General features: G+C 45.5%; 1 protein-coding gene across 1 annotated transcript; it reads right to left on the reverse strand.

The window, feature by feature from the left end:
- Positions 1-2,950: 2,950 nt before the first annotated feature.
- Positions 2,951-14,185, reverse strand: AEN (apoptosis enhancing nuclease). Its single transcript, XM_043990247.1, has 4 exons — positions 14,138-14,185; positions 8,725-9,358; positions 6,855-7,058; positions 2,951-6,155 (listed from the first exon to the last, which is right to left on the reverse strand). The coding sequence occupies exons 2-4, from the start codon at positions 9,355-9,357 to the stop codon at positions 5,952-5,954; spliced, it is 1,041 nt and encodes a 346-aa protein (XP_043846182.1). The 5' UTR covers position 9,358; positions 14,138-14,185; the 3' UTR covers positions 2,951-5,951.
- Positions 14,186-14,507: the final 322 nt, after the last annotated feature.

Below are 14,507 nucleotides of genomic sequence, written 5' to 3' on the forward strand. Positions count from 1 at the left end.
TCTCAGTTTTCTCAACTACAAAATTATGGGGTTGGAGTAGAGCTCTAAGGTCTCTTCCAACTCTGATTCCCATGGGCTTTAAGGAAAGAGACCCACACACTAGTCTGTTCAGAGAAGGTGGGATAGAGTCAAGAGATTGTCCATGTGCAAAGTTCTGAAAAATGGGGAAAATGTAACCTGCAAGGGTTGTTGTGAGGACCAAATGAAATCTTGGTAAAAAGCATGTAACAGTGCCTGCTGGCACATAGTAAGTACCTATTTAAATGCTTATTCTCTGTCCTTACCATCTTTGAACGCAAACCCATTTCTGTTTCATCCTGTAGAACCCAGCATCCAGCCCCTGGCACAAGGAAGTGCTTCTCTTTTTTTTGGGGGGGGGCGTTGCAATGAGGGTTAAGTGACTTGCCCAGGGTCACACAGCTAGTGTTAAATGTCTGAGGTCGGATTTGAACTCAGATCTTCCTGAATCCAGGGTCGATGCTTTATCTACTGTACCATTTAGCTGCCCTGGAAGTGCTTCTTAAAGTGATTGTTGATTGACTGGCTTACATTTTATACTAAAGACACTGTCTAAACAAAGGAATGAACTCTGTCGAGCACAAATGAGATGAGTGAGTCCAATAATGGCAGAGACTGAGTGAATACTGCCCCAGCTTCTCATACCATACAATCACAGCTTCACAGCAGCTGCGAAGCAGGCGAGCAAGTAGTGACTGGCCTGGGTGAGGCCTGTACTTGAATCTTCACTGATCCAAAGCCTATTACATCTGCACACAAGCAGACTGAAGGCTGACCCAGCCAGGCAGTCACTGTGTAGGCTGAGGGCCGTCTGAAGCAGGAACATCAGCCCTGGCACAAGATCTCCTCCCTACAAAGTTACATACACAGCATCTTTCCAGAGCCAGAGGAGATATGCTTGTCCTACAGCAGCCCATCTTCAGAGGGATCACAGCTATCCAACAGGTGAATGAATGCCAGAGATCTTTTTGAGCCTTTAGCTCAATTTCGGAGTTAGGAAGGCCTGGGTTTTCAATACCATCTGTCCCTTACTAGCTCTGTGACCATAACAATAGCTAGTATTTATATACTGCTTTAAAAGTTTGCAAAGCAATTTGCACAAACCTTATTATTTGAGCCCACAAGGATCCTAAGAGGTACATACTAGTTATTCCCTTTTTACAGATGAGAAAACTGAGGGTGGAAGTTTACTTAAAGCGTCTGAGGAAGAATTCAAATTCAGGTCCTCTGGACTCTGCTCTATCTACACCACTCAGCTGTCTCTATGACCATGGAGAATTCACTTAACCTCTGAGCGATTTAAAGACCACCTACTATGTACCAGGCACTTTGCTAAGTCAGGGGGTTTTATCCTTTTTGTGTCATGGATACCTTTGGCAGTCTGAAGCCTAGGGATTCCTCAGAATAGTTTTAAATACACAAAAAATGTAGGATTACCAAGTAAATCAATTCTATTGAAAAAGTGTAACTTTTTTTTCCCTCATCCAAGTTTAGTCTCCCTGAAATCTATCCATGAACCCTTTAGGGTTTAGACCCCAGGTTAAGAACCTCTGCTCTGATTTATGAGCTGGGGACTAGAGGGAATCCCCACATCAAATGAAATCCCAGTTCTGACCTACATGAAGTTCCCAATAATTTGGGGATTTAGTGTTAAGTCTGCTTTAGATATCTGAAGAAGAGATGGAGAAGGGAGAGACTTAGGACAAAAAATTTACCTAAGATCACTCCCCCCTTCATGAAGCATATCATTCCCAGGAATTCTTAACTATAGATGGGGGAGGGCAGGGAGGTCCATGGACATGAATAGGGGGGAAAAATGACACCTTTATTTTTATTAACCTAACTGAAAATGAAGCATTTTAATTATGAATTATTAAAAATTATTGAGAAGAGGTCCACAGGCTTCACCAGACTGCCAAAGGGGCTCAGGAAAGATTAAGCTTTTTCTAGACCATGACCCAGAAAATTTAGTTTGTATGAGATGAGAAAGAAAATGGCATCATATATAGTTTTCACTTTACGTAATTATACATTGTACTTTATGCATTGTACAAATTCAATTTTATGTAAGGAATTCTGAAATCCACATTCCTAGACACCACCAATGCTAACTTTATTGTAGTATTGTGCTCTCTCTCTGCTCCTGCCCCTCAAGGGCTTGGCACTCTGTGGTCTCCCAACCTCCAACAACAAAAATCCCTCCAAATGAAAGCAGAATGGACTTGGGGAAGAAATGGTGATGCAGTTGGACTGGGGGCTTAGCACCAAGAAAGACCTCAGCCCAGTTCTGTGTATGCATGTCCGGCCCTCCCCACTCTACACCGCCCCCCCCCCCCAATCTGTCCCCCAACCCCATGTGTCGCCTGCCCTCTCCTGTGTCTGGCCCCCACGTGTCTGGCCTGGCCAGTATCCCTCCTTCTGTTCTTTCACTATCCCCAGACCCAATGTGTCCTTGATCAACTCCCTCCCTCCCTTCCCCATATCCGTGAATTCTCAATACATAAAAATCACTTTACATAAAGGTATGTAGAACATCCCACTTTGTAATGTGAGAACTGTCTGCACATACTAGAGGGCTTCACACAAAGAACTGGTATCCTGGCCACAGGCCACAGCCCTAACCCCAGCCAACTGTCCCACAATCTTTAGAGAAACTAGAAGCAAAGTGTGCATAGTGCAACACAACGCCACTCCCACTACTCAGATTCAACTGAACATTCACTCAAAAACCCCAAACTAAGCCTACTGGACAGTAGGCTGGGGGAGCCACCTTCTAAAGATAGTGTTTCTTAGAGCTAACAGATGAAACAGGTCCCATCCTCTACAAGGGGCCTACTGCTGCTCACCCTCTTGCCTTCCATATGGCCCTACAAGGGAAGAGTTAGAAAATAAAAAGTTAAATCAAGAACATGCATACACACACAGCAAGGGATTCTCAAATAAGCTTTATTCAGTCAATAGCAAGTTTCGAATAGGTGGTTTCAAATACATTCTAAATCTCTCCCAGTCCCTCCCTTTTCCCACCAACCACTGTAATGGACATCAGAATGTAAGAATCCCTCCCTGTTTTGTCCAGCCAGCAATCCAAGATCTTCCAGCCTGCTTTCTGCTTTCTACTGGTCAGTCCCAGGCACAATGACTCCACTGCAATAATTCCTAGCCAAACTGGAGAGGCTCAGAGGAAACCAGCCCCAGAAAGCCACAGGATCTGCTGCTCCAGTATTAAATGCTAGGAAGTTGGTCTTTTCAGACCAGATTACAAGCCTGCTACAAACTCATGGAAGACTAGCATTCCACAATTTAAGTGAAGAAACTCCTCAGGAAAGGCAATCAATTACAGTGTTATATAAAATTTTTATAGTCAACCTTCAATAGTCTGCAATAATGGATGGAAGCAGTGGTAAAAAAATTAATAAGAACAGATAACCCAAAAGCAATTGATATTTGGTTTTGGAATGCATCATGTGATTTCATTCTTAGCTGCATCTGTATCTAAGTCATCTTTCAATCAGGCTCATATGAAAATCCATTTTCATTCCCTAGAAATGCCAGTTGGGTACTAGGGAAAAGGAAACCCCAGATTAAGTCACTAAAGATGCAGGAAAAAGCAAATAAGTGAAAGTTGATTATAGCTACTATCATCAGCCAATCAACAAGCATTGATTAAGTGCCTACCATGTGCCAGGCACTGTTATGCTTGGAAATACAAAAACAAAGAATGTCCCTAGTTGCCACAAAGATCCTACCTCTAAGAAACCTTGTTTGCCCTCTCCCACACCAGTTAAATAAAGAACCAGAATAAAGAGTAAATCACTTGCTGGCTGGGTGGGGGCAAGGATTGAGGGGTAGAGGATGAGGGTCTCAGGCAACTAAGAGGGTCAGGACTGTATCTCTAGTCTCCCAACAGCCCAGGCCAATGTCCTACTAAGTAATTATGAGGCACAAGTGCTCCAGTGCCTGAACTGAAAATAAATAAGCCCACCAGGCAGGGACCACATCTGAGCCTGGGTCACAAATGGCACCTGCTGGAATATTCAAGTCTAAACAATAAATAGTTCTAAGCTAAGGGTTCTCAATGCTTTTCTTGGAAACCCTAGCATGCTCAGCAGCTGGCTCTAAAAAGTGTTCTTCTGCAGAAGAGTATAATGGCACTTGAAAGGCTAAACAACACAAAAGGAATAAGATGGAAGAATTGAAGGGAGGGGTGTGAGAGGAGGAAGGGGCAAGAAAAAAATGAGGAAAGAATGCAGGAAAAGGATATGCTCTTAAAAATGAAGTAAATTACCGACAAACAATGTGCATCAAAACTAATAATGAATCAAATCAAAAGGGGATGATCTTTGCATAGGACTGCGTACTCTTCAAACAACCCCAACCAGAGAGTAAATTCTTGTTCTCCACTCAATAGGTTTTATGATCCACTTGCTGGATGACCTTGGTCAAGTCAATGCCTCTCAAGGTTTCACTTTCCTCATCCAGACAGTGAGATGCTCTCTAATACTCTCTGAAGTGGACAGGATGGCATTTTTACTCAGGAAAGCCCAAATGTACAAATACGCCTCTCTTCTTGGGGTCACCCCTTCTAAGAATTCAGCACCAGTGGTGGGGAAGAATTCCTGATGCAAGCCAATAGAAATGTGGAAAACTGAATGAGGAACAATTAGGAATACTGAAAGCTGAGCAGTTTTCTCCTCCTGCTCCTGCCAACACACCAGCAAAGAGAGGTGTTCTGAGCAGCTCCTGTAATTCCAGGAAATGAGAAAGAAAGCTTATCAATAAAGTCACCAGGTCATATGAACTATCACAGGATAGTAGAAGGCTTCAGAGATGGACTGGTCCTTAAGACATCGGTCCAACCCTCTCACTTTACAGAAAAGAAAACCAAGGCAAAGAGAAGTGAAAGACTTAACCAAGGTCACACAGAGAGTAAGCAGCAGAAATGAGATTCCAACCAGTTCTGACTCCAAAGCTAGTCCTCTCTATTATATGACACCCAGTCACCATAGCGGGGCTTCTGGGTGGGTTTCTTTTCCCTTGCAGCATCCATATTGGTCCTACAGGAAAGATGGTAGGAATTCAGAAAGGACTGGGTTACAAACTCCTCTTTTTTGCCCTATATTGTAAGCTTGGTTGGATTAGAGAACTTCCTACTTTTTTCTGTTATAGCACCTTTAACCCAAGTTGTAATTCCTCTACTCCCTGAGATCACAGATCAGTGCTAGAAAGGACCTTAGAAGCAGCCTAGTGCAACCCCCTCATTTTACAGATGAGGAAAACTGAGGCTTGGATTAGTTAAGTGACTTGCCCAAGGTCACAGAGGCAGGTGACAAGAGAGAGGACATAAAATCAGGTCCATGGACTTTAAATCCAGTGTTCTTTCCCTGTATCTGTAGCCTGCCCCTGAATGGCAATGGCAAGTACCCCCATTTCATAGATGGGGATCAGGGTGTGCACAGTCTATTTTAAAAACCAGAATAACTTAGAGGAAGGGAGGTGGTGCAGGGCCACTGTGCATCACTGGCCCAAGAAGAACACACAAACTCTTGGAGTGTCTTGGGAATTCCACAAAATACCTTCACCAGGACACACCAAAAGATATATGACCTCCTCCCCAGCCTTCCTCCCCAGTAGGCTGGTTAGACAATTTACTAATATGTCTTCAAAGTAAGGGGCTCCTGGAATGTCCAGACAGGGTGGGGGTTGGGGGAAGGCCCCCAGTCCACGTCCCCCTAGAAGCCAAAGCATTCTCATGTTACCGCCTGACAAAGGACGCCAAATGGGAGCTCTCTTCAAATCAAGTCATTGCCCAATTGGCTTGAATGGGCCTCATGGCCAGAGCACCAGAAGAGCCATTCTTCCCACACACATGACAGGCCAATTTTACTGGATTACCCACAGCAGCTCATCCTCTTCCCACCCTGGGAGCCTTTCCATCATTTACAGCCTTCAGTCTGATCTTCTAGCCAGAACTGGTCTTCCATGTAGTGCTCGATGTCTGTGCCACTATCCTGAGGGCTGTCCTCACAGTTGGAGGGGTGGCTGCTGGCCTCCTTCTGCTCCCACTGCACCTCGACCAGCCGGTAGAGCTCCATGGCAGTGATGGCGTCTTCCACAGACGAATGCCCGTGCTGGCCCACCTGCAGAGGAAAAAGGAATCGATGGGAGTTTCCAGGGAACAGACATATAGGCTGCACTGGGGGCTTCTGTTTAGTACCATGAAGGGGCACACATTTTAACAAGTTGTTCCTAAAGAGGATGGACTAGTTTCCATGTCTTTTTAGGGGACGGATAAGTTAGGCTAAATCCAGATGGAAATAGAACAGGAACTAAGATGGGAAGCTGGGGGAGACTGGGGGCTGAGAAAGAACCTCCAATAAGGGTAGGATCTGGGATCTTCCAGGGCACAAATAGGGGAGAGGTAGGGAAAGGGGAAGGAAGTCACAGAATTAGTGGTACTGAGACCTGTGAAAAAGGGAGATCGTTGCCTAAAGGATCCTGGGCTTGACTTGGGGAAAAAGGAATTACAAGGAAAAGTAAACCCACAAATAGTAGTGGACAGAAGATAAAAGGCTAGGGTTCAAAATCCCAATTCCACCATTACTGTTTATCTATGACTCATCATTTCACATCTCTAGATCTTAGTTTTTTCATCTATAAAATGAGACTCTAAACTCATGACCTATGATCAGAACACACACACACACGTCACTTTTTCAGGTTGTAACCACACCTGAGGCTACCACCCCATCTGAGATGCTCCCACAGGCTCCCACTTCACAATATGAACTCTCTTTTCATCTGTCTGGCCATTCCTTCCTCCCCCCAACCCCACAAACCTGGATTCTTTTGTTCAGCAGCTGCAGGGCCAGGTTCTTGAGAGAAGAGGATTGGGCTCGGATAGGGAAACCCGTTTGGTTGATTAGGCTAGGGACAGAAAGGGTGTCCCGAGTTTGTCTCCGGGGATGGAAGTATTTGAGGGCCCGGAAGTCATTATGGAGTGCGTGGCCCACCACCAACTTGCCCTTCAGCAGCTTAAGGATCTAAGAAATGTGAAAGGCACCAGTGAGATTTTCACCATTCAACCAAAGAACACTTGCATCTTTCAAGGGTTCAAGGAATGCCCCAGGGAGAGAATAGGCTTGTAATAGGATCCAGAACCACCCGCATTCATCCCCCCACACCTGCTCCAATCATTCTAGTCCAAGAGTAGAGTCTGATACCTCTTTTATGAAGAGGATACACTGATTGTTTAGGGCTCTTACTTGGAAATACTACATTTTGCAATTTGGTACTATTCTACTTTTTTTTTTCCTTTTTTTTTTTTATTTTTGCACGGCAGTGAGGGTTAAGTGACTTGCCCAGAGTCACACAGCTAGTAAGTGTCAAGTGTCTGAGGCCAGATTTGAACTCAGGTACTCCTGAATCCAGGGCTGGTGTTTTATCCACTGCACCACCTAGCTGACCCTCTACATCTCTTTTATTGATTTCTTCCCTTCCCCAAACTCAGATGTCAGACAGTGGATAGAGTAGAGTCAAGAAGACCTGAGTTCAAATCCTGGGTAAGTCATAACTTCATTTGGTCTGTTTCCTCATCTGTAAAATGGGAAAAATAGCAACAACCTACTTCACAAGACTAAATGAAATCTTATGTGCAAAATATTTGGCAAACCCTAAAGCGCTATGTAATTGCCAGTTAGCAACAGGATTATCTTGTGTGGTCACCTGTTTGGCATGTGTACAAGTCGTATCCCCCTAACTATACTATGAATGACTAAATTACAAATTACAAAGGACCCTGTCCTTTCTGACTCCTCTATCTTTCACAGCATCTGGAAGAGTGCTAGTCACAAAGCCATGACTTGCTTTTTTCTGATAACTGGCTTCTCCTACTTACTCCTTCCTGATCCTGATTAATTCCCCAGCTTTTGAGAACAGGTTTTGATACCTCCCCTCTCTTCTGGCCTAACCTGTCTTCTTCCAAAGAATCTTCTTCTGAGACAATGTCTTCAAGTGGAGTGAGGATTTCTCTTTATCCTGCATTCATTAACTTATCAAAAGCCAATGACTGAGCACAACACACCCAACAGTGTGCAAGAAGGTGCTATGATGGACCCATGATTTCAATGAACTCCCAGAAGAGGAAACTCCCTCCTACCACAAGTTGGCCCTTCTCTGCAACTTCTAGTCTTGAAGAGCTAGAAATGGGAGGTGAAATGACCTGCCCAGAGTTACAGCCAGTAGGAGTCTGATGTAATAGTAGAAATACTAGGTCTTCCTGGATTTGAGGCCAGCTCCCTCTGTACCACATGACACTGCTGAGTGTCTAGAGCATAAGATAATCTGAGATCATTTCTGGTCCTAAAGGAACTTAAAGTGTAGTTGAAGAGACAAGACTATCCTTCACAGGATGGAACCAAGTCAATTGTCAGAAATTCTACTACTCTTTGCCCTAGGCTCAGGTAACGTGTGTGTGGCGGGGGGGGGGGGGGGGGGGGGGGGGGGGGGGGAAGGATTCAGGCTTTGCTATTGATTATACTAACAAGGTCTGTGAAAAAGGTGGAAGTAGGGCCAGAGGAAGACTCGACCCTCCCCATTCTGTTTTTTTGGCCTCCACTTTTCCTCCCTCTTGAGAGGAAGAATCTCAAGCTCACAGGGGTGCCCCGATACTTAGCACATCAGCAGAGCTTTCCCTAGCCGTTCTCATACCTCCTTCTGTGCCACTCTGAAGGGGATAGCATTCTGCATATGCTGTCGGGTGATGCCACTCCAGCGGGTGCGATAGTCCACAATGGGGGTCTCAGGCCGGATGTATTTGTCATATAGAACGTCCCCATGGTAACTCACTACTGAGCACCGGGCCAGCTCACTCACCCGCCCACCAGGGCCAGTGCCCACCATCTCACAGTCAATGGCCACACACTTGTTGGGCATAGCATGGCCAGAGGTCGTGACCTTGCTGGTTTCAATCTTCTGAAGAGGCTTTTTTCTAGGCTGGGTACCAGGGGATTCAAATGTAGCCTGATGTGTACTACACTTGGTGGCCCCTGTGTTCTCCAGAACCTCTGATCTGGCCAACTGGAGGGTGCCCTCTGACTCCTGAGGTGTACTCAGCACCCCTCGCTTCTCTAGAAGGGCCTTGTGTACCATGAACCTTTGGTGCCGCCGACTCTTCCTCTTGTGCCACCACCGAGGCATATCCTTACCACTGGAGTTGGTCAAAGCTGTGCTTGAGCACTGAAAGTACTTGGAGCTCTCTCTTGGCAACATTCCTGACGGCTCAGTGAGGGGAACGTGGGTGGTCATCTCTCTCCCAGGCTGTGGCCCACTTCTGCTCAGCATCCTAAGAAGAGGCGAACAAGGAAAAGGGAAGTCAAGTCAGAGTAACCATTAGAGCTCATTAGATCATTAGAGCCAGAAAGGACCATAGAATGGTTTTTATCCACCCCTCCCCACTCATTTCTTAGATTCATCAACTGAATCGCAGAAGGCAAACTGCCTTGTAGTAAGATAGATTTACTATAGGGTCACACACATAGTAAATATCAGAGCCAAATTTAAAGGCTAGATTTCCAGACTCAAATCAGATAGAAGGGAACAGTTCTCCCCCCGGGTACAATGGGTACGCTCTATGCCTGATCCTTTAGCTCGAGTTTTACTTGCTTGCCAATTCCTCCACTGTTACTAAACAAACCCCACATAAGACTTGCTCATGGATGCAAGCTGGTTAGATCAGGCCTCTTTTTCCAGTGATAGGAGCTAGGCACAGAGACAGAGACAACTAGAATGACTGAAAAATCAACTAGTGCGGACCCTGACTGCAAAGGAATTCCACTATTTCATGAACAAATGAATGAAAAAGCATTTATTACATGCCTGTACACAGCATACTAAGCTCTGGGGCTACAAATGAAAAAGAGAAGACAGTCTTTCCCTTCAAGGAGTTTAAATTCTTTTTTTGTTTTTTTAATTTTAAGTGAGGCAATTGGGGTTAAGTGACTTGCCCAAGGTCACACAGCTGGTACGTGTTAAGTGTCTGAAGCCAGATTTGAACTCAGGTACTCCTGACTCCAGGGCCGGTGCTCTTATCCACTGAGCCACCTAGCTGCCCCAAGAAGTTTAAATTCTAATAGGAGACAACACTAATAGGAGAGTGATGGCCTGGGACAGGCACGTTCAATTTTGAAAAAGTATTAGTGAGTTGAGTTATACACCCTCTTTCCAGAAGCTAAGACACTATTGATTTGATTATGGATTCAGAACTGGAAACGGGGAAGAGAGGTCATGAGGAGAGAGTAGACATAGCAGCAAGATGCCTGCCAAGAAGAGGAAACATGGTCTGGGGCCTACCTGAGATAGTGAGCCAGGTAAAACACTCACCAATCAAGGATGGTGGGAGCCCCAGGCCAAAGTTTTTACTCATGACCTGTGCTCAGAAGTATCTGGGACCTCCTTAACCCAAACTGATCCGCTTACAAAAGGTTCCAGCAACCCTACCAGGATTGGGCCAAGATGATTCTATAATCAGGATATAGACTTCCTGGGTTAGGGTTATTTCTACTGCTTTGCTTCCCCAAATCCAGTCTCATGACTGGGATTTAACTGCCAGTGAGACAGCAGCACATGTCTCCTGGAATCATTTGGTGGGAATAACCCCTGTACTTAGATTAGAGGTGAGTGTGTAATTATTTCTTCTCCTTGTCATCTAGAACTTAGCTTCTTAAACTGTGTGTCACGACCCTATGTGGGGTCTCATAACTGAATGTGGGAGTTGAGGGAACAGTAAAAGATTATGTATACCTATTTTATATAACTATATACCTGGGGTCATGTAAAAATTTTTCAGGCGAAAGGGGGTCATGAGTGGAAAAAGTTTAAGAAGCCCTGATCTAGAACCAGACCAACATACTCATTTCTATCCAATTGTAATTCTCCCTGGTTTGCACTGCCTACTATCTCTAGATTCTATGAATCCCTTGTTTATAAACTATAGTCAAAATTCACTTCTTCTAATGATGTCTTCTCTAATTAACTCAATCTATATCACACCAAACCCATATTTTTGCCTTTTTGTTATTTTACACATTTTAATGTGTACATGCGGTCAAAAGAATTGGTTTTGACTCCTACTTCTTAACCTTAGACCATGTATCAGGCAAGTCACTCAATCTCCTTGAGAGTTTTCTCCTCATTCTATGGTGGAGGAAATAGAAGCCCTGAAGGTGATTTGGGGGCAAATCACAGAACAGTAGTAATATAATAGAAGAGCTGGGATTTTGTTACTTTCCTTGACCCTGAAACAATGGGCTTATCTCAAAGATTTCTCTTAAAGACCATGTTTGGCTGAATTAGGGTGGTACTTCGGTTATATAGAGAGCAGGCAGAAATCCTAGTGGCCAGAAGGTTTGGTTTTTTTCCTACCTCTATTCAGATCCTATCTGTCCTGCCTGGTGTTTACAAGGAACTGATCCTGAGCCTGAGCTGGACCAAGTGTTTCCTCTAGGGGAACAGGGATGAGCAGCAGAAAGGTAGGGTACAGCAGATGATACATTTGCATTACACTAATTTGTGGGTACATTACTCGCATCTTATTTAGAGTAGAAGTGTAATAGAAAAAAAAATCACAGGACAGGAGTCAGGGACACCTGGGTTCTATTTCTGGCTTTGCCACTCAGCAGGTGGTAGCCATGTCACCTTGGACAAGTCATTTAGCCCTTGGAGGCCTTGGTTCCTTTATTTGCCAAGTAGCAAAGATATCATTTTAAAGAGTTTGATAGCAGCGCCTTTTCTTCCTATGAGGCAAATGGGAAAAGAGGGACACCAAGAGATTAAATTATTAATCTCCCACTCCCCTCATTGTCAGCTGGTCATCAGAAACTGGCTTTCTAAAAACACAGACTGGAAGTGGCCAGGGGAACTGCAACCCTTTTAACATGCTCCCTTTACCTTCAGATAAAACACATTTATTTCCCGTGTTCCTAATCCTGTAAAACCAACACAATTATCTGGTCACCTGGAAACTAACCAAACATGAGTCACCTGACCCTCTTTAGGCCCTGTGGGAGTTGGGAAGTTTATAAGTAGGGAAGAAACTGAGTTGTTTCAGTAAGATCACCTATATAAGTCCCGATGGACAAGAAGACACAGATGGAGATAAAGTAACTTTGGCAGGCAAGTTTCAGAGTTTTGGGAATCCATGTTATTCATGAACACAGTCTGAGAAAATCCGAATTTAGTGGACAAGGGCTTGCAAGGAGCCAGATTAACATTCTGGACTTTCTGCCACCCATCTGCCAGATGATATGAAAAGCACTAGACTGGGGTAGGGGGTCAGAAGACTACCGACTCTGGCCACCAAACCCTCTGGAACGGTTTTGTCCCTAATCTGCTAAAGCAGGAGGCTGGACTATGCACGGAGAATCATGGATTCCTAGCTGGAAGGAACCTCAAAGGTCATCTATTTCAACCCCTTTGTTTAACAGATATTGAAACTGAGACTCATGAAGTGATCTGCCCAGCACTACACAGGTGGCAGTGACAGTGGCAGAGCTGGAACCCAGATTCTCTGATTTCCTGCGCAGAGTGCTTTCTCTCAATTTCTCTCTCTCTACCTTAGGTCCCTTCCAAATCCTAAAGTCTAAAATTTCATTCTATTATAATCCTTAAGCTCTCTAGACTTCAGGTTACTAGGCAATAAATGAAAAGTTTCCAGGACCTCTTTTCACCCCACAGTGAGGAGGTGAGGCTGAATAGTAAGAATACAGTAAGTATGACCTCATTAAGGATAGGCTCTCATGATTCAGAGTAAGTTATGATTAGTGCTGACAAAACTTTTGAGTGACTAATGCTCTGACAAACAGCCTAGACTAGAAACACTCCAGCTCTCACCTCTGAGGGACCTTATTAAGAAAGAATCATTGGTCCGGCCTCTTTCCTCTTCTATCACACCAAGACTTCTGTACCCAATTCACCACTACCTTTGCTCCAGAATTCTGGCATGTCCAGATTCTTGAAGGAGAAGCCTTATGATAAAATAGGATCTGTAATCAATCCCAGGATCTGGGTTCAAGTCTTGACTTTCTTACTTATTACCTATATAACCTCAGTCAAGTCATTCTGCTCCTCTAGGACTCGGTTTCCTTTGTGAAATTAGGAGGTTGCCTAGATCATGGCTAAAGTCTCTTTCAATTGTTGACCTTTTTGTAATCTTATATGACCTACAGAAAAGCTTTAATGATAATGAGGGCTGAGTGCCCAAGAGCAAAGCCTCCAGGGAGGTGGGCAACAATCACTGTGGGGGCTCCAAATGCTGCCCTCGAACTGGAAACCCAATTTCAAGGAGCCACTGACCTGCCCAGGAGAAGTTTAAAGCTCCCAAAGACCCTTGTAGATCATCTAGACCTATTCCCTACTTTAGAGAAGGGGAAATTGAGGTCCAGGGAAGGCAGTGTGGTTCTAGGGAAAAAGCACTGGCTTTGGAGTCATAAGGTCAGGCTGAAAGGGATGTGAGAGAACAACCCCACTTCATTTAATGAAGAAACTGAAAGATCCAGAGCGACTACCTGACTTGTCTAAGGTTACACAGGTAGCAAGCATCAGGGGTGGCATCTGACGCCTGGTCCTGACTCCTCGAGCCCATGCTTTCTGCTGTACTACGAATCAGGGGGCCTGAGTTCAAATTCTGCGTAGGCCCTGACCTTAGAGAAATCCGTTAAGCTCTCACGAGCGGGGAAAGGGGGTAGCCTCCATTTCCTCTTCTGTAAAATGAAATGACTGGCCGAGATGTCCCGTAATGTTCTTTCCTCCAGTTCCGGGGACAGGCTGGAACCTCTCCCGGCCCCCCCTTCTTGAAGGGGGCTCTGTCTGCCCCGCTACGTGTGGCGAGGTCATAAAGAGGGCTGGGCAGGGGCCCGATTGTGGGGGTGGGGAGGGCGGGGGGCTGCCCGCCTCCGGGCGCCGTCTCTGCTCCCCGAACGGCGTCCCCGACCCAGCCGCGCCCCCGACCCCACCCTGCCCCGAGGTCCTGCCGCTTCCCTAGGGTCTCTTCCCTCATTCGGAGTCCGGAGTCCCCTCCCCAGAAACCCTGGATTCCGGCCCCAAGCCCCCCAGCCTCACAGCTTACCGGACACCCGCAAGTCCCTCTTCCGGCCTCCACGTGGTCGCAAGGAAGGCAGAGGCTCCCACATGCCTAGGCAAGCCCGGCTTCTGCTCTCAAGCGATTGGCTCCTGCGACTGTACTGCCCTCCCCCAAACTCCTCTGATTGGTCACAGGATTGACATTTGCGAGCCGGCCCGAAGCCGGGGGAGGCGTGGCTTCGGGGAAGGGGCGGGTTTTTCCAGGATCCTGGTGTTTACCAGTAGGGTAGATTTAAAGGTAAAGGCTGAGGGGACTGGGCGAAGTGAATAGAACCAGGACGAGGAGACACCTTTAGCACAATAATAAAGGAAAACGGAAACAAACTTCACAACTCTGATCTTGACTTCAGGGGACT

Source organism: Dromiciops gliroides, chromosome 2 (assembly GCF_019393635.1).
Source record: "Dromiciops gliroides isolate mDroGli1 chromosome 2, mDroGli1.pri, whole genome shotgun sequence".
NCBI lineage: Eukaryota > Metazoa > Chordata > Mammalia > Microbiotheria > Microbiotheriidae > Dromiciops > Dromiciops gliroides.

Bases quoted from the DNA above. Each gene is read 5' to 3' on its own strand.
- AEN (XM_043990247.1), bottom strand. From the start codon at position 9,357: ATGCTGAGCAGAAGTGGGCCACAGCCTGGGAGAGAGATGACCACCCAC. The intron at 7,059-8,724 runs GTATGAGAACGG...CACATTTCTTAG, and splicing joins TCAGAGTGGCACAGAAGGAG to ATCCTTAAGCTGCTGAAGGG. The intron at 6,156-6,854 runs GTTTGTGGGGTT...TTTCCTCTGCAG, and splicing joins TGCTGAACAAAAGAATCCAG to GTGGGCCAGCACGGGCATTC.